The 20,457-nt window shown below is 33.2% G+C and overlaps 2 protein-coding genes across 2 annotated transcripts; one reads left to right on the top strand and one right to left on the bottom strand.

The window, feature by feature from the left end:
• The first annotated feature begins 2,203 nt into the window (after nucleotides 1-2,203).
• On the top strand, nucleotides 2,204-3,236 carry LOC149569660 (uncharacterized). Its single transcript, XM_089816967.1, has 2 exons — nucleotides 2,204-2,548; nucleotides 2,646-3,236. Exons 1-2 carry the CDS (start codon nucleotides 2,204-2,206, stop codon nucleotides 3,234-3,236), a joined length of 936 nt encoding a protein of 311 aa, XP_089673093.1.
• A 5,388-nt stretch (nucleotides 3,237-8,624) lies between these two features.
• LOC149569659 (protein SMALL AUXIN UP-REGULATED RNA 10-like) lies at nucleotides 8,625-10,037 on the bottom strand. The gene is made up of 4 exons (XM_089816966.1): nucleotides 9,698-10,037; nucleotides 9,578-9,585; nucleotides 8,930-9,049; nucleotides 8,625-8,759 (listed from the first exon to the last, which is right to left on the bottom strand). The coding sequence occupies exons 1-4, from the start codon at nucleotides 10,035-10,037 to the stop codon at nucleotides 8,625-8,627; spliced, it is 603 nt and encodes a 200-aa protein (XP_089673092.1).
• Between the last annotated feature and the right edge of the window lie 10,420 nt (nucleotides 10,038-20,457).

The following is a 20,457-nucleotide window of genomic DNA, read 5'->3' as shown; positions in this document are numbered from 1 at the left end:
TGATGGGCACTCAGTGTCCAATATAGAAAGAACAACATATTTAAAAGATAAAAATGCAAGATGCACATACATAACAAGAAACCAGAAAGAATAGACACTTTCTATAATAGGCTACAAAATGCAATAGATTTGGCATCATTTCTCAGCCACCAACCATTTCCATCAAATATTAAGAGGTTTTTTTATAGAGATTCGCACAGGAATTGGTTTAACTCACAGACATCATTTATGTAATAGGACATTTCTCCTAAATTAAAAAAGGCTTACATTGCTAGGAGATGGCTGGTGGCTCAAACCTCCAAAACATGGAGGTTCAAATATTTGAGATATTTCAAGTTTCAACTTTGCAATTAGATAAGTGACTCCAAAATGAAAGGGCGTATCTTTGATTTGGGCTGACTTGGTCGATTTAGACCAGTAAAATCATTTTGAATTAATCCTTTATTCATGCATAAGCTGACCTTGTTTGAACATGAAATGCAAGTTTTCAAATTTCAAACTGTGTTATGCAATCTCCTTTTAACCCCTCACCGATCTGATTTTGAGCCCAATAATTCTTATGGAATTATTATGTGGAATCATATGCAATCTGCATTAGGAGCCATTTGATCTGATTGTTGATCATCTCTTGCTCAAGATTCTCATCGTCATTTTACCTCTAGTCTTCATTTTATCAAGTTTTGAATGATTGGGAGTTTAGAATGAAATTCTAGCATGAGTTGAGATTTTCATAAGGTGTTGGGCAGAAATATGGCATGTCTTGAGATTAAGAATCCCAAGGGGAGATCCGACTCCACCCCTTCCTTGGGATTGTCCTTTTACCCTTTGAAATTCCCTAGTCTAGTCGGCTCAATATAGACTCCCAACTCCATCATTCTATTTGGTCTTGGTCTGATTTTATAATAGATTTGAAGTTTGTAAAACTCATTGTTGTTGCCTTAGACTTATCCTCAACTCCATTTCACACTCCAGGCTATGGATTTAGTCTTCGCCTTTCCTCTTCTGATGAAACTCGCCTTTCTGAATGGCAAAATTTTTTATTTATGCTTGGATGTTGAATCTTGAGAGGGAGCGAGTTCTGATCTCCTCTTTGGATTATCTCCTTGTTTCATTTAGTTTCACCGACTCCCATCCAACTTCATGTCTCCACTCATCTACTCTCTACCTCAAATTTTATCTGATTTGCATCGTTTACTTTTTGCAAACTGCCCTTCCAAAATCATCAGTTTGTTGCACTTCACTCGCTCTTTTCATCATTTCACAATTGAAACCTGCCTTGTGATGACTTCGAATCCATCTAGGCATGGGAGAAATTTTGGGGATTCTCAAGATGGTCAACCCTAAGGCACGGTTTTGTTCCGACCTAGTGTCGAGATTTTCAATTTTGTTAGAGGTTTTTAAAAGGTACGTACTAGAATAGCCGCTGCTAATCCATATCATAATTAGCAATTACAAAACAAAAAATTGAAAAAACCAAAATGTGTAATCTTCTGATTTAAACTAGACTATACTATTTTGGGGAGAAAACTACAAGCGGCTGCTAGATAGGGGTGTTGATGGTATGCAACAGAAGCTTAGGGGTATTGATGGCATTGATAGTATTTAGTACTATCTTTATACTAACTAAGATAAAAATCTAACTGAGCAGAATCTTTGTGATTAAATCAGTCAGATGAAGAAGGAAAAAGATAAGCATGATAATATTTAATGAAGTGGGTACTCTTAATTTTTGCAGAGATTCATACCTAGAAGTCCTGAACTGATCTAATCTGAGAGGCCCTCATGCACAATCTGCAAATATGCTAATAAAGTGTAGCCATGATTATATTAATATAGGCTTAAACATAGTAAATTTATTGTTTGCTGCTATCCACAGACATATTTTCATTCACATTTATGCTTTCCATTTTCATTCATGTTTGATATGGGATATAGAATCTTGGTGAGCTGCTACTCAAGCATATTTCCCCATTGAGTTTTTTTTTGTTCCATCCACCATAGGCTAACTATTTTCTGGTATAACTTTAGATGTTGCCTCCTTTCGAGTTGTCTATGCACAATTACGTTTTCTATGTTCAAATGAGTTTTAAAAGATTATGTTTTACATGTAATGACTTTCAAGACACTATAATACACATGTTTTTAACTTACCCTCTGCAAATTTACACAATAGTTGATGTCATATACAACGCTTCTAATGAGCATGGATAATGATGACGTTCAAGTCACTGAAACACCACCTTCTATGAAAAAGGTATTTTGGAAACCATGTATGGAACGTAAACTTTTGGACTTGCTACATGAACAAGTCACGCTTGGAAGGAAAGGAGAGGGAGGCTTCAAAAAAGAAGCCTGGACAGCTATTGAAAGAAAGTTTAATGCAGATATAAACATGAGCTTGTCTAAGGACAATTTCAAAAATAAACTAAAAACCTGGAAACAAGGTTACAAAATAATGAAGGAGCTGAAAAATACTAGTGGTTTTGCGTGGAATGAGTCTACGCAATCTATGGATGCTGATGAAACTGTTTGGGATGAGTTGCTTAAGGTAACATGTCCATTTGAATATTTTAATGTTATTTAATGACTAATTAAGTTATTATTGATAATCAAATGAAAAATTCCATATCTTTGACAACATGCAGAGGAAGGAATTTAAAAGTGTGAAAGTGTTTAAAAGGAAATCTTTCCAATACTATAATGACCTTGCCTTGATTGTGGGCAATGATATCGCTGAGGGTGCCATTGTCGGCACTACACAAGAAGCAGAAGAAGGACACAATATGGATGAGACATTCGATCTTAATGATGATTATGACAAAATTCATACACCTATTGGGGCTGCTGTTGATCTAGATGCTGAAGATACAAGTATTCCAACATCCAATCAGTTTAGTACAGCAACTGGGAAACATACTCGTTCAGCATCATCCTCAAGGAGGCCGAAGAGGATGAAGGCTAGTATGGCTAATTCTATGGATGGGATGTCTCATTCAATCGATAAGCTAAATGAGACCCTCCTCAAGTCCCAAATTATCGAATTGAGTGAAGAGCATAAGACAAAAGATTTGGAAAAGGTCTATGCTGCACTAAAAGCCACTGGTGAACTGAGTATGGGTACTTTGATTACGGCATTTGACACCTTTGTGGTTGATTCTGATAGAGCCAAAGGGTTCTTGATTATGAATGATGATGAGAGAGCAGAATATGTTCGAATGAAGTTTTTAGGGCTTTAGTTACTATGTTTGACATAGTTATGACAATCATTTTATAACAGTTGGATGTTGCTTAATTTTGGTGGTTTACATCACATTCAATGGATGTGACAAAGGATTTACAGATTTATAATCGTATGGTTTTATATATCCATCTATTGTTAGCGATCATTATAGTCATTTCTATCTGCTTTTGAAAGTCTTATTGTTGGAGATCTATTATTCAAAATTTTTTATTCTTCTTACTCATAGAGCTGATTCATTCTGGATGCCTCTAAAGAGGAATATTGTGAGCTCAATAAATGCTATTGATAGCACACAGGATAAGATCTTAATTGTTGAGGGAAAAACATTTTTACTGTGCAAAAATAGGAATGAAGCTTGGGCAGATTGATTTTTGGACCATCACATGTGCAAAGTGCTAAAACGTATACTAATGTGTTTCCTTACAAGATATTATGAGCTTTTCACATTGATCTTTTTTTTAACTGAACAAACTATGGTGTCAAGATCCTTACTTTTTTATAGTAACTTATCAAAACTAACATAAAAATAATACTAAGGTGCTTTTCTTACATTCTGAATTATGGTCGGGATTTGAATTACCCAGTCCAGAGGTTTACTGTTACATCCTTGAATTAGCAGCAGCATGTTAAGCAAATTTTATTTTGAATACTTTAACAGCTTTTAGTTCACAAAGAAGAGTTGGTGATTCTTCAATCTTGAGCCCCAATTGCTATGTGTGTTCCGCATTTAACCAAGTAGCCTCAATTAGTAGTAAGTTAACTTTCCTTTCTTTTATGAAACAGCTACAGTTTTGTACATAATGTTTGCTTATATGTTGATATGTGACAATTAGATTTGACCAGTTGGGTATGAGGCTTTATTTTGTGAGATATGGAGTGTGTGTTTTCTATGCTTATTTAATTTAATTATCTTATAGGTCTGATAAAAAAATTTCTAATAAAGTTTTATAATTTTGTGAAGTCTAAAATCTTCAAATAGTTCATTTAGACTGATCATATTATATATTTGGCTATTTGCATTGTCTACATACAACTGCAGGGGCTGCTGCTCTGCTTATAATCCTATCTTGAATAAGTGGTACTTCATTCCACTACTTTTTTGCCCAAGTCATTGAGAATCCCAATGGTAGCAATTGGGGGTTTCCTCCTTGTGAAGGGGAGTTCAATTGGGGCTTTCCAATATTTTGTAGTATGCAATCCAATCTCAAAGCAATGGAGAAACCTTCCACCATTGCACAAGCCAAGATCAAGCAGATTCATGGAATGTGGATGGGGAGGTTCCTTGTGAATATGCTGTGAGGTTGGTTCTATGGATGCCCACCAATGACACAGTTTATTGCAATGGGACTATCTACTACCTCACCTCAGCTAGGCCTTATAGTATTATTGCCTTTGATTTTGTCAATGGGGTCTAGAGTGAGGTCATGGTGCCTAGGGCACCATATTTGTTGTGTTCCTTCCTTTTTCAAAGAAGGAATAGACTTACTCTTGTTGGAAACGAATGAGATACTTATGTGACGCCCTTAATCTTTCTATCTTTTTGTAATCTCACTTTGGTGCTGAACTTTTTTTTGTTGTACTCATAATTCTTTGTGGCTAATGTATGAATCACATTTCTTTTTCTATATCAATAGTATCGAAAATTCTATGCTCCATTGCATCATGTTGCTCATATTGTTTGAGATGTGCTAGTTGGAGAGCTGTTGTTGACATGTTGGTTGGATATAACTGTTGTTAACACGCTGGTTGGATATTAACTATTTTGTTAACATGCTGGTTGGATATTAGATTTTAACTGCTGTTAACATGCTGCTGGTTGGATATCAACTGCTGTTAACTGTTGTAGGTTCAACACAACCATAGATCAAATTCATCTGAAAATCACGTGGAAGGGTGGTGTTCTATTTGAATTTCACTTTATTGGACTTCATGAAGTTTGCCATAGTTGAACCAAGTAAAACTGAAACAAGTTAAGGTCATCTTAGCCACTTGATAAACATTTTATCTGACTATTTATTACATAACATTTATACATTAGTACGTATAACAATATAAATCCTCCTTGCAACTAATTTCTTGAATGTTTGTATGCTTGTTTGGCCTCTACACCAATTAAGACATGATGCATTATTTTTTGATTTAGGATTCATGGATTCGAAAGTTGTGCCCATTTATAATTGCCCATGTGGTGCGAGGGCGTGTATATTAAAAGTGTCACGCATGAGCAAAAATCTTGGGCACGAATTTTGGTGTTGTCCTGAGAGTAAAAAGGTTATTAATTATGACATGTTATGTATTGTATGTTTCAAACTAATGACATGTAATAATATTAGTATGAACTAATATTTTGTATTGCAGGGGAGCGGAGGTTGTGGACATTTCAAGTGGTTTGACTCTACAACTACTCATAATGAAAAAAAATAGTGGAAAATGTGTAAGACACGAGAGGTGGCCAGAGCTAACATTGGTTCAATGACAAAAGATGAAATGTGTAAAATGTTTAAGGCACGAGAGGCTGAAATTATCTTTTTACGCTACCTTCTATGTGTAATTATTGGCCTCTTATTCCCTTTTTCGACAATGAGCTTAATACAGATAGAACTTTATTACATGTTTTGTGTTGCCTTTTGGCCTCTTACTTGACCTTGTATATTGAAACCTTATGCGAGAACAATTAAATAAAGATAGAACTTTGTTATATGTTTTATGAGTTGAGTTAAAAGAAAATTTGTAAATTTAATTTAGTTCCTAGTTTAAATTTTGAAATTATTAGACTTTCTTTTCCAAAATTAACAATCTCAAGAAAATTATATGAAAATTTGAAATATGAGAAATTATAAATAAAATATATTTTATGTTGTGTAAAAAATATTTGAAAAATACAAATAATATAAAGATGTTCAACAATTCTTATATATTCTAACTCATTTTAAATATTATTTTGTTTAAATATTGTACAATATTTTTTATATTTGTTTCTTACTACTTAAATTGTTCTAGTTAAATTAAAATATATTTTATATTTCACAAATGTTATTTTATATTTATTTCTATTTTTTTAACCTTACATTTTATATATTTGTATTATTAGAAGCATACTTGCATTTTCTATTTTATATTAAATTTTGCAATACAAAATTTAGATATAATTTGAGACTTCGTTGGTTTTAGATTTTACAATTTTCTTCAAAATAATAAGTTATAAAGGTATTAGAAATTAGTAGTATTATTTATGTTTAGCACTAAATTCACATATTATATAGACTTCAGAAAATTTTTACTTTTGTATTTTACATATAACTTAAAATTATCCATTTTAAATTAAATATTATCGAGCAATTATTCCACAATTTTGATGACAATAAATATAATTGCTTAAAAATATTCATATAATGTGTAATAATGCTAAAATGATGTATTAAAAATATATTTCATTCACATCATTAAAAAAATAACTTGTTCATGTCGGTATTCCAATTCCAATTCCTAAATGTGCAACCAAACAGAGGAAATGCGTATTCTCATATTGAATTCTTGGTGAACCAAACGGGCCCAAATTGAATTCCCAAAACCAAAACATGGATTTCAAGTTCTAGAATCCCAAATCAAGGATTCTGAATGCCAATTCTGATTTCATATTCCTGCAACCAAACGGACCCTAAAGGATTTAGTACTCGTGAAATAGAAGACAATGAGGAGAGGTGTGGTGGACAAATTGTAGACAAGGAGAAGAGGGGTTGCAGAACGTTTATTTAAAGACGAGATGGAGTCATAGAGGCTTCAATATTATTTAAAGTCATGGGGAGACCTAAAAGATAGAATTATTCAAAGTGGAGAGACCTAAAAGATAGTTTGCTTCTTTAAGGATCAGTAATATAGAGAATACAAGATATTCTATTGGACCCACATAACATGCTAGTTAAAAAAAATTCTAGGGATTCTAGGAAGGGAATTTACAATAATAGACTGTAAATATAAGGTGAATAGGAAGATTTTAGAAGTGTTTTTGGCAACATTGCTGCATGTAGTTGTGTAAAAGTGTAGGAAAAAAAAAGTTTGAAAATGTCTATTTTTTACATGGACTTTCTAATTGACATGTTTAGAATTCTTAGGAATATAGTTGAAAATCTCACAATTTTAAGATAGAGGAATTATGACACAAAAATCATCAATTCATCAATGGTTATCCTCTTAAAGATGTCTAATATTGAAACCTGAGAACCAAAGAACATTCAGGAGCAGAATGATATAGAATTAGGAAGATGATTGTTTTTCTCATGAAATATATAAGTTCCTCCACAATGAAGGCCGAAGTTGGGTGTAAGAGGTCCAATAAATTGGTAGGAGAAAATGAAGAAGATGAGAAAAAGAGGATTTTCTAAGTATCTTTAACTCTCAAGATCCGTGCTGTAGGATATTGAAGAGTGGGATCTGGACTGGAGTGTTGAGCAGAGATTTTATCAGACTCTAGCAGTAGGTATATTATACTTATATTAGTAATGTTATTATACTTTTCCAAAACATCTTCAACTTCCAAGATCCTCCACTGCAGGATATTGAAGAGTGGGATCTTGACTGGATATTGAGCATAGATTCAAGCACAGATTTCATCAGACTCTAGTAGCAGGTTTATTATACCTATTTTAGTAACTGTTAATATACCTTTCCAAAACATGTATTATTTTGTATATGATGAGCACATTATTATTATTATTATTATTATTAATATAGCTCTGACTAGTACTCTATGAATTTTAAAAAACCCAATAAACATAAGACTAATTCTCAATCTGCATCTGATCTACTCCATATACAATGATCAGGAAAAATTACAGACAATAACAAATATTTTAATCCTATCATTCTTCAAACATCTCTAACTATCAATTAATTATCCACTGATAATTCACTATACTATCTCAGTAAACATAAGAAAAAATCTCTAATTCGATCTTATTCTATAATTCAACCAAGGTTCAGTTACCAGAAAAGAAGTTATATAAAATGTTGATCAGCTGCAGACGAAGACTGATTCTCAAGTTGAATCTAATGATAATCTACTCCATTTCAATTGATAATCATCCCAAGTTAAACATATGATGATCAACCAAAATCAGAGCACTGCATGTAAACATTCAAACCAAAATCAAGAGAAAAGATACATTTATCCAAGTAATTGGTAAATGCACTGTGACAGTCAAATGACAGAAAAAAACACTTGAATTCAAAGTTACTGTTTCGAATTGCCAAATAGGCAATTGAACATACAGTTCCATACGCTTCAAACCAGAAAAGCGTTTATCGATATAAATATAATTTTTGATTGAGATCTTATAACATGACAGACTATGAAGCAAAGTTCACTGTTTCAAAGTGATGAGCATTAATAATGCCTGGGATCCTGAGAGCTTCCTGTTTCGGGATGCAAAGGGAACAGCTGCAATACTCTAACATCAGAGGCTGTCATTGACGAGTTCCTTCTTGTCTCACTGGTTGCTTCTTCCTCCTCGTCTTCTTCCTAATCAGATAAATGATATAAAATCTTTTTAAAAAAATTCATAATTTGGATCTCTCTTTAAAATCTCCTTTATTCATACTGATACTCCCATGATAATCTTAGGGTTTATGAGAATGCCAATGTTTATGTGTCATTAATTGGGGTTTATGCGTGTCATTAATTTATTTTACCATAGCTCTCCCACAACCCCAGATTCTATTAGAATATTGCAGCTGTACTAAAGAAGCAAATGCATCGGCTGCGAGGATCAAAGCATTACGCCACAACATCACAACATCCCACTTGGATCTCTATAAATATTAAATTGAAGAACACTATGGCCATGCCAAGATGACAATTCTACAAGTAATATCTTCACACATTAAAATTATAAGAGTCCAGGTAGCCATTAATACAATTATAAGAGCCCCACCTTAAACAGAAAATCATGTCACAAAACTAGAATCGATCTGTAACATTTCAGCTTGTTCTGGCCTTCACAGAACATTGTAGCACACCAAAATATATTGACAATATACCAAAACATATTGATGATATACCAACAAGGCATTGATATATGAAAGCTGGACTTCACTGATCTGGGCGTGGACATGGCTTATACATCTTGATGATCGATCATAGAATATGATTCAAAATGTTGATCCGAAAAAATCTAACACATCTTGATGATTGATCACAGAGTGTGATTCAAAATGTTGATGCTAAAAACTCTCATACAAATGCATTATACATATACATAGATTGCAGAAATCTTTTCACTTTGATGACTTATAAAGTTAAGCCCACAGACCATGAATCAAAACCCTGCACGAACTGACTTTGAATTCTACAGAACACTAACAGATCATATTAGTATAATCATAACAGAAAACCCAATTCCACATGGTATTTACATTTGGAGAAATGATTGAAAAGAGATGAGGAAGGCTATAATTTACTTCCCTTCAATTGAAGCAGAAGTTGCTCAAACACGGTGATCTCACAAGGTATTGTAAGCAAGCCAATGTGGTTGTATCCAAACTCCTCCCCGGCCTTGTCAAGAAGAGCTATGATTTGTGGGGTGCTCAAGTAGGTAGTTGGTATTATAAAACGCTTCCTTTCTTCTTTGCCCACATGAACAGCCAGGCATCCCCTCGGTACATCTGGGGGAGGATAAGAAGCGTTTGTGGTGTATAAACACAAGTACCCACATGGACTGTTTGATGCTGAGCGCCACTTCTTTATCAACTGCCTAAGCTTAACAATCTGACTGTTCTTCGCCTTCTTTTGCTTCTCCATTCTTAGAGCTCACCACCTTCTTTCTTTCCGAGAGATAATTTGGAAGGAGGAGGGTTGCATTCTTGGGAAGCCCTTTTAAACCTGTTTATCAAACCAATCCAATTGGGGCAAGTTCCAAAGGAGTGAACTGGTCGCCAGCAGAGGTAACATCGCTGATTCATGAAATCACAGTAGGGATTGATATTCCCAATGCCTAAGCTTTTCTTGCAATTGATGTGGGTAATTGGGGATTTGGTTGTAGATTTCTAGAGTCAATCTGTTCAGCTGACAAAGATGAAGAGGCAAAGCAATCTTATTTGTCTTTGAGCATAGAACTATGTAAATGCATGTGGATAGACATCAGTATCAAACAGTGGGATTGTAAAGATGATGAAAATGTTGGTCTCTTTGTGGAATGAAGACTTTCTAAAATAGAGTTATTTTAAGTTTGAAAATTTGAGGAAGTTGGTGGTCTAGTGAATAAAGTAATTTTATCTTATATACTTACAAAAGGATAAAAAATAAGTTAAAAATATATATTTTCCCTCCAAAATGATTTGTACTCAAAATCTAAACATAAAAAATTGACAAGTGGCAGATACCATGACTAAGCTGATGGACAATTTCCAGCTCCAACCCATTCTCTTCTCACTAGCTTACTAGAAAATAGGAGCTTCTATTTTATAATTTACTAGGGAAGAAAGAATTGTGCATAAGATCTTCTTTTTATCAAGAATAAAAACTTAAGTCCTCCATAAGACCCTACCTTCAGTCATCTATATACTTATATACAAATATAGAGAAAGACAACCTCATATCATCATATAAAAACCATTTATGTTTTCTTTTAAATTGAATAAAATTTGACATAAATGAGATCAAAGCTAATTTTAATATTATCCTATAACATAATTTTTTTTAAATAAAAAATTTGTATAAATTTTAATTTATATTATATAATATAAAACTACTGAATTAGTAGTAGACTATAATATTTAATTTTGAAATTATACTAATATTTTGTATAAATTTTAATTTATATTATATAATATTAAACTACTAAATTAGGCTACAATTTTTAACTTTGAAATTATGATAATTAACTAAGCGTGCACATTCCTTTTATAATAAAAGTCGTCTTTATAAAAGTCATCTTGGATAAGTTTTGTCTTTTCTTGAGTTTTATATAATCTTTAATCATTTTCACATTTATAAAATTCAAACTTAAAAAATGTAAGTTGTACAGTTATGAATGAAAAGTGATCAAAATAATTGGTCACTTTCATCTTGATAGTTCAAATTTGTAATAATATAATTATAAAGAGAATTAAAATCTAAATTATATACATATACACATATAGATAAAGAATAATCATATTTATATACATATGATTATATTATGTTTCTCCTTAATCAAATTACCATTCATTGATATTCTAGGTATGTACAATTGTATTCTCTTGAACAACATATCATCCCAAATGAAATAATTCAATCACTTCGGTCCACTATAATATTTTCTTTACAAGTTTTTCATGATTTTGTAAAATTTGGATCATCCTCATACAAAGTTTTCATTGATCAAACCCAAGAACTTCCACTCTCACCCATGCCAAAGAATTTATTCTCACACTCAATGCATCAACTACATTGTTTGACTGTTATAACCCTGCAAGAACTCAATCCATCCCATGTGTCCCTGATTCAACTTACTTTGACTAGTTGTACTCAAATATTAAAATGCTTTTTGATCAACGTAGAATACGAATTAATTTGGTAACAAATAGTGTCTCCACTTCTTCAAAGCTTGAACTATGACATAACATTCATGGTCATAAATTGAGTATATCCACTTGGCATCATTCAACTTCTCACTATAAAAAGAAATAGGTCTACCTTCTTGACTCAATACAACTCCAAATGTATTTAGACTTGCATTGTAGTCCACTTGACATACCTTAGTGAAATCAAGTAAAGCCAATACCTTTGTTGGCATTATGATGGGGAGATTGTTGGCATGAAGATGATTCTTGAGTGTTTATCATAGGGAGTTACTTTTTTGGTTATCATTGATGGAAACTAAGTTAGAATAGTCAAGTAGTATAATTGGTGAACTAAGGACAAGATTGATAAGAAGGTTATGTGATCAGTAATGCAAGAAATCTATTGGATACAATTGTTCAATTGTGTGTTGTCTTTGATGTTACACAAATGTCATATCAGTTATCAATCAGAGTCTACCAAGCTCAGTTGGTCAGCAAGGCAAAAGACAGTGTCTACCGAGCTTAGAAGGTTTATAGTGTCTACCGAGTGTTCTCAAAGTTTACCTTGTATAGATAGTTGTTATCGAGCTTTTAAGGTTAGAAAAAGAAATTCAGTGTATACCGAGCTCACTCAGTCATCAAAAGAAATTATGGCAGAGAATAGTTCTAATCAAGCTCTCATGGTTAGCGAAGGAAATTCAGTTCTTACTAAGTTCACTCGGTAGCCAAAGAATTTCGCAAAATTTGCAGTGTTAACCGAGTTGAGATGGTTAACTCAGGAAATTGTTTTTGGAGCAGTATTTACCGAGCAAGGTCGGCCAATGAAGGATTTCATTATTTTGGGAAATAAAGGTTATTTGTTTAATGTAATATTTGTAGCCGACTAATGTATGGTTTATTGGTAAATGTAACCTGTAATTGAGCTAACTTGACAATTTGCATTGTATAAATAAAAGGTCAAGTTGTGGATTCTAACTGTAAGGAATGAGTATGCAATGAGCTGATTGTGTGAAAAGGCAGTGTAAGTGAATTTTGAAGAAGGATCAAATATCCTTGAAGGAAAAATAGAGTTGCATTTGATCAGCTAGGATCTATTGAAGAAAAGCAAAGATCTGTATCAGTAAAGTTCAGTTGCATCTCATTCAAGTCACTTATTGTTACTTTCTCACCACTGTAGCAATATTTCCTAAATCTCTTAATAGAGTTGATTTAACAACCATTTTGTAAATCCTCTAACAAGGTGACAGTTCAGTTGAATTGTTCTAAAGACCTCTAGCAAGGCCACTCCCAACAGGGTGATTAAATCCTCTAACAGGGTCACACCTAACAGTGTGTTTTGTAACTTTTAATGGGTTTGGCTTCTAACAGGGCTCACTTTAGAAGAGTGAAAATTGGTAGCTATTTACTTGGTGTTTTTCCCATATTGGGTTTCCACATTTAATCTGGTGTCTCTTGTGTTCATGTTATTTACTTTTGCATGCATGTTAATAATTGTGAATGATTAAGGATCAGTAATAAGCTAATCAACCAAGTGTAATCACAAGCACAAAATCAACATGGTTGTTTTTTAATATAGTCACGATCGCAACTCATTTGGTTGATTGGTAAGAAAGTTTTTGTTGTTGCAATTGTTAAGGAAGATAAGAACATTAGTGTTCTTGAACATCAAATAGTAGATTCCTGATCAATGAGCAGTATAGTAAGTGCAATAGTATTGATGTGATGATGGATCTTAGAGGTCATGATATGAAGAGTTGACATATTTAGGATCATTAGAAAAGTAGAAGGCTAGTTTGAGGTGGTGCATTGGAGAAGTCAAAACTTGCTTGAATACCTTGGAAATATAACAAGAAGATCTTATTGTAGGTTGGCACGGTCATGGTAAAATAAATTTTGTCATGTTAAGATATGTGAAAATTGCATATGGTATTTGTGCAACAAGATCAAAATGTGAATCAATGGAAAGGATTAAGCGACAAACTTAATATTTCTCAAAGAACTATTTTAAAGAAAGGATGTGATGTGAAAAGAGAAGTATTTGATGTACTAAGTTTTAATTGAGGTATTGAGAAAGAAGGAGTAGAAAGAAATTATAGAGTGCAAATAATAGATTGGATTTGACAAGAAAACAACGTTATATACAAACCATTTATCTTGTTATTTCCTACTAGTTGTAGAAAGAAAGTCCCTTAATTGAATGAACTTTAATAGGTTCTTATTTGTAAATCCCTTCACTAGGTGAACTCATAGAAAGGGTTTTGAAGTCCTCTTGTGAGGTGGATATTAGAATATTTTATTATACTTCTAACAAGGTATAAATCACCCCTAATAATTTGAAAACTAAAAAAGGCTAATAGTAGCTCCTATAGGGCATACTCATTCACTGCAAGTGGACTTGTGGGTGTCATTGCCACCATAGTTTTTATCCTCCAATGAGTAGTTTCCATGCAATAATATGTGTCATGTGTAATAGTTTTATTATAGATTCTTGATATTGTTTTTTTTATTTTCTTAAATACATTACATATTTTTTGGTTTCCAAGTTGATATTGAAGTTGTGCAAACTAGTGTTTGAATTTGTACATTACCTATTCTATTGATTCACCCTCTCCTCTCAATACATGAGAATTATAACAATTAGAGCTTTAGTCCTCTCGGTAAAAAATCTAAAAAATTGAGGAGAAGATCCACATTCATGGAGAATTAAAGGTTGTACCATCTTAAATTGGAAGCACTTCGATTTAGTGATGTCTTAGCATCCATTTAATGCAATCTCATCATATATTATATTTAATTTGCATTCTCACCCTTCTCTTCTCATTATTCCTAGATGAAATTAGGTTAGGACCTAATAGATCCTCCTTGGTATTCATATTTCATGGTGCAAAGCTTAAGGTAGGACCTATCCACTGGGTTCCTCCCTTTCCTTCCTTCAATCACTCATAATCTCTTTTCCATACTAAAACTAGATTTTCTCAAGATCTGCACCTGATTTCCCAAAACCAAGACTTGTTTTGGGACCCTAAGATAATTCTAAGAGTTTCTATGCTTGGTAATTAGGGACAAAATGTGGCCTTGATAATCAAGGATGTTGTGCATCCTTGCATGTGAATTAGGGATGTAATGTGTCCCTTCTTGGGACCCATTTTTGGGTCCCCTTCTTGTGCCTTGTGTTGGGGTTGATCTGAGACATTAATTTTGTGTATGGTCAACTGATGTAAGAAATTTTATTCTAAGCCCTTTATAAGCACATTCATTTTCCTCATTTTTTCAACTTGTTATTCACATACACAAGCACTTAAGCATTCAAGACATTCAATAAAATCCCCCAATGAAGATAAAAGATTTAGGCATTCAAACAAATGAAGGAGTTTATGCAAGATCTAGAATTTTTAACATTCAAGATCACCCTTCATAGATACAAGATCCTTTGTTGCATATTCTACATTCACCCCTTCAAGATCTACATTCATTACTAAGGTGAATTTCAGGCATATTCAATCATGAAGGTTTTAGTTTGCTTTAATTTCCTTTCCTATGGTTTTTGAAGTTGAGTCAATGATATTGCGTCAACATACTTGATTAAATTCTAAATTCAAGAGCATATTCATATATTTACATTGCTTCATATTAGATTTTCTTCTATTACTTGCTAGCATCTCTCTTTCTATCTAATTTCAAGCTAAATTTCTAAACTAGAGTTTGACCAAGGTAAATCCCCCATCAACAAAACAAAAACCCTTTTTTAAGGTTGTAGATTTTAGAAGGAAAACAAAAGTGGAGATTTCGATACCATTTTCAAAGAGCTTCAAAGATTCAAAACCTTTTTAATGATAAGACACTATTGATCAGGGACAAAATGTAACCCTGTCAAATTGACCCTACTCCATTTTGACCCTAACCTGTAGCTAAATGATCTTGGGTTTTGTAGATCTCATAGTGTCAGTTCTACGATGTGGCTTTAGTAGTTTTAGGGATAATCTTATAGCTAATTTACAAGTTTATATTTTTCAAGGTGAGTCTTCTTTCCTTCTCTATTTCAATACACATTTCCATTCCTATACATTCATCTTCACATTACATATCTATGTGTATAAAACCCTCTCTTTGCTGAGGCAAGGGAGAAGTAATTCCAATAAATTCACCCTTTTGCATTAGGTTACAAATTGATACTTGATCTTGTGATAAATAAAGCTCACGTTAGGAGGTGAATCTTGGTTTTCAACCTTCATTTGTGCATAGGGTAATAGATTCATTTTTGTTAGAATATAAATTCCACCAATATAACTAAGAAGGAGGGGGGGTGTGGAGTGAATCAATTATCCAACTCAATAACCACAACAAGATACTCATACATAATAAACACCAGCTATGGTAACTAGGAAAACCCTTGATTAGAGGGAAAACCTCAGTAGGTATGGTACCCACAAGATGATGTACTAATAAATTGTTAGAGGATGGACCCTATTAGAAGTCAATGAAAACATTCAATACATATCAGTCCCTGTTAGGAGACTTTGAATCCCTATTAGAAGATTCCAACCTTGTTAGGAGTTGTAGAAGACATATGGACCCACTGTCTAAATAGCTTTAGGGGCAAGACCAATGAACCCACTATCCAAATGATCTTTCTATTATTCCTTTCAAAATAATAGAAATGGACTATAATTTTCCTTCCTCTTCCTCTATCTTTTCAACTAGACTTCTACTCCTTCTAATCTTGATACCAAATCACAAACTTCACATCTAATAATCCCTTGGATCACTTACTTACATTTGCCAAGTGCTCAGCTCTTGTTCTCACACTTCACACTTCTTCAACACACAATTCACTCTTATCAACCAAGGAAAATACTTTCCTTTATACCATATCTTCAAAACAATTCCTTAAGTTGGTATTGAGGCTTTCCTAATTAATTATTTTACAATCACACAATACTATCGGCTCACAGTCTTTACAACCTCTCACACATGTAACTCTAGGACTTGCACACTCACTAACATCATCATCAAACTATATTTTATCACTATATAACTTTACATATCTCGATTCTGTCTCTATTAGGAGATACAATCCAATCACAAAAACTACTTATCAAGTACTTTGTCTCTGTAGTAGTCTATGTAAATCAAACATATCTTTTGTATGTCTTCAACTTACTTGATGCACACTTAACTTGTCACCATATCACAATGTAGAACACATACTTAACCATGCTTTACCTGAGCATCAAATTGATGCATGTATGACCACGATCTCTGTTTTCTACTTTGCCAATCTTCATAGAAACGATACTATATTGTCATCAATGACAAACACAGTCATGAATGTAACATGTTAGTCATGCTACATGCTCTCCAATGCTTAGGATACTCCCCAAAAGGAATATGGTGTCAGAATTCATGCTAAAATTTCTCCCCTATACATAGGTATGAGAAGCAAATTAAAAGTCCAAAAATGATGATTAATGAGTTGTACAAAAATCTAAGGAAAAGTAATTGTCATAAGGAGAAAAATTAGTGAGGAGTTAAATGAAAGCCAAGACTAAATTGATAAATTATCTAAAGGTGGAATGTCTGAATAATATAATAAAGTAATTAAAAAACTAATGAATAATATCTTGAAGGGAAAAATGTTGAAGTTGATGAAAGATCAACCCCACAGCTCTCGAGAATCACCTACATGCAAACACCTGTCACAACAGAGAGAAACAAAAATCTATGGAGGTTGGAATTGCCGGATCCAAAGATGAGACATTCTTGATGAGAAAAAAGAGAGATTTCTATAATAAAGAATGAATTAATAATTACAAAGAGAGATCATCCTTATAAAGGAGATCGAAACCCTAAAAAGGTCTAACCTAGGTTGCATCATAATAATTAATAAAATAATAAAATTATTAGATGTCTAAAGTTTAGCTTAAGATAACTAGATTTAATTAAAAAATATCTAATTACTCTAACACCCCCCTTAAGATAAACTTTGGGAGTAGTTAAAAACCTAGAAACTACTATAGAAAGTAGATTTGGGTCCCGACAAACAAGTCCTGATGAGGTATCCAAACATAACCGAATCTCTGCAAAGAGGATAAATAGAGAAAACCATATGTGAATAACCCTAATCCAAAAAGAGATGGAAAACATGTTGAAAGAAACTAGTGAAGGACTAAAAAAGCCTCAAAAATAGGAAATTTTCCAAAAGATAGGAACAAAAAATGATCATGAAGAAAATCACTAAAGGATGTAGAAGCTACAAAGCTCTATCAAAAGTAATTGTTGATCTGAAGAACCTTTACTAAAATAGAACCTGACTAGGTAGAGAAGAGTATAATCTGCATTGAGCTAGGAGGCACACAAAGGCAACTAGAAAAATGGGGCAAAAGAATTGCATGTCAAGGAACCAGGATCAAGATGCACAAAAGAGTACATATGTGTGTACTAAGGTGATCAATCTCAGACATGTCATGAGGCAAATGTCATAGAAGAGAAGCTCACTGGAAAAAGGAAGATGGCAAGCACAAGAAAAACATCAACCCCCCATGGAACTTTAACCATGAGTAGTGCATGTACAATAAGGCACAAAATATGGTGAATCCCAAGAATACAATAATATTTACGAGTGTCCTTAGATGACACTACTTAAATCAGAAGGAAATAAAAAAGGAAAAACAACTAAAACAAAAATACAGATGGAATATGGCACTTTATCTAAGTGTGTTTGCAAGAATACATATAAATGATGACTAAATAGACTAGAAGAGACATAAGACTAATACAATAGATAGTAGAAGTCATGAAAAATCATCTGAAGCAATAAAATTGATCCCTAGACTTAAAACAACCAAGATATCCACCAAAATGCAAAAATGCAAAATATTGAATAGAATGTGCTTGGAGCATAATCTGGAAAAACAACTAGCATCACTAGAAAGTGCTCAGAGATACTTTTCCAACGATATAAAGAATTCCCAAATCAAAGATAGAATGCTCAAGATATGTCTCTAGGAGTACAAAAATTGTACCCCTGACTTTGATAGTAGAAAAAGCCATAAAAAAGAATCAAAACTAAAACTAACTATACTACAACGAAGGGCTTGGAACAAGCTTTCCAGTGATATCTTGTCTCTGCAAAGTGGAGTCTGATTGCCTAAGATATGAACAAAAACATGAAGGTAGGTCCAAATAGAGCTTGAAGAGGTGATAGGACATGTTGATGTAGTGCTATTATGACACTAATGTCAGCAAGTGTCAAGCCCAAATTTGATGGTCAAATGCCCATCGAGGTAAAAAAAATTCCTAAAAAATGACCCAATAGCCAGAAAAAATATATCCAATTTACATGAAAGAATCACTATAAGCAGAAAACTATGGGAAAAATAGGTGGATAGAAGTCAACTTCATTGGGAAACATGTCAGAGCCAAAGGTAAAAAAATTAGAAATCTCGCTAAAAAGAATCCTCCAAACCACCTTGCAGCTGCATTGTTAAAAAATTCTTATAGGGTGTGGGGTCATTGTTGCCCAAGCTTTTAAAAAAACATATACCAACAGTCCAAAATATCGCTGATATAGAATCTCCCCAGAAAATGGATAAAGTACTAATCTGAATTACAAATTCAGGTTACAATACTTGGTGTAAAACCTGCAATATTGTGACTAAATTGAAAATAGTTAAAATGCAGTACTAGATGTTCTGCAAGCCCAAAAAAGGTGATCCATTCATTTCAAAAAATAGAGTTTATACAAGTTTGATGGATCCCAAGCGTCACCATTATCTCTTGGATATGAAGACAAAAAGTCCACAAGCTAATTAATTACAAAATAAATTCTAACAAATATGAAAACTATTAAAAACTACATTAAAATTTACGTCTACTTGTAGAAGTTGTAACTTTCTACTCATAGCTCAAAATCATGAACCGTAAGAATTTATGGAAAGATCTTCTAGAGATCTACATTTTTTTTTTGAATTTTGAAGCATAGCACTACTTGACGAAGCTTGGAAATACCCCAGATACCTCAGAAAATGAAAAATACTAGAACATAGAAAATACTCAAAAAATGGATTTTGATATATTCCCATTTTTTCTTGTGCCAACATCATTTGCATCTTCCATGATATTGATACAAGTATGGCTGCACCAATAGAATATCACATACATCAAGAGGAGCTACATCACAAATCACATCATCCTTGAATGGTTTTATGGAATATGAAAGATGACATTGCTTATTTACTTGAATGTCTTGCCCTTGGCTCACCCACCCCATAGAATATGGTTGTGGGTGTGATGTTGTATTCAGATTCAATCTCTTTACAATCTCAGAAGATATCAAATTCTTTTGACTACCACTATCAACAATAAAATTTAAATCTTTTCCTCCTACCCACATTTGTGAATGGAATAATCTCTCTTCCTCATCACGAGAAAATACCTTTGCACTGGCTACAGTGGCATATGGGTCAGCCTCAATGATTTGTTCATCCTCTTGTTTTCCAACTCCTATCATCTTGGGTTCAATATCTTCTTCATGGGTTTCCATCATTAAATTCTTTATAGTTCTAAAATCTTTAGTGTTATGAGAGGGACTTTTATGGACTTCACACCATGTACCTGATTCTTGTCCTATTTTCTTTACCCACTATGTCTTCTTTACTAGTGAATTTGGAGATGGTTCC

Source organism: Cupressus sempervirens, chromosome 3 (genome assembly GCF_028749045.1).
Source record: "Cupressus sempervirens isolate cs-2001-9-10 chromosome 3, ASM2874904v1, whole genome shotgun sequence".
Lineage (NCBI taxonomy): Eukaryota > Viridiplantae > Streptophyta > Pinopsida > Cupressales > Cupressaceae > Cupressus > Cupressus sempervirens.
Note: the sequence above shows the minus strand (reverse complement) of the source record. Positions and strands in the feature narration are given on the sequence as shown.

Coding starts and splice junctions, on each gene's coding strand:
- LOC149569660 (XM_089816967.1), top strand. CDS start 2,204: ATGGATAATGATGACGTTCAAGTCACTGAAACACCACCTTCTATGAAA. Junction 2,549..2,645: donor TTTGGGATGAGTTGCTTAAG/GTAACATGTCCA, acceptor GACAACATGCAG/AGGAAGGAATTTAAAAGTGT.
- LOC149569659 (XM_089816966.1), bottom strand. CDS start 10,037: ATGGAGAAGCAAAAGAAGGCGAAGAACAGTCAGATTGTTAAGCTTAGG. Junction 8,760..8,929: donor GGGGTTGTGGGAGAGCTATG/GTAAAATAAATT, acceptor TTATCTGATTAG/GAAGAAGACGAGGAGGAAGA.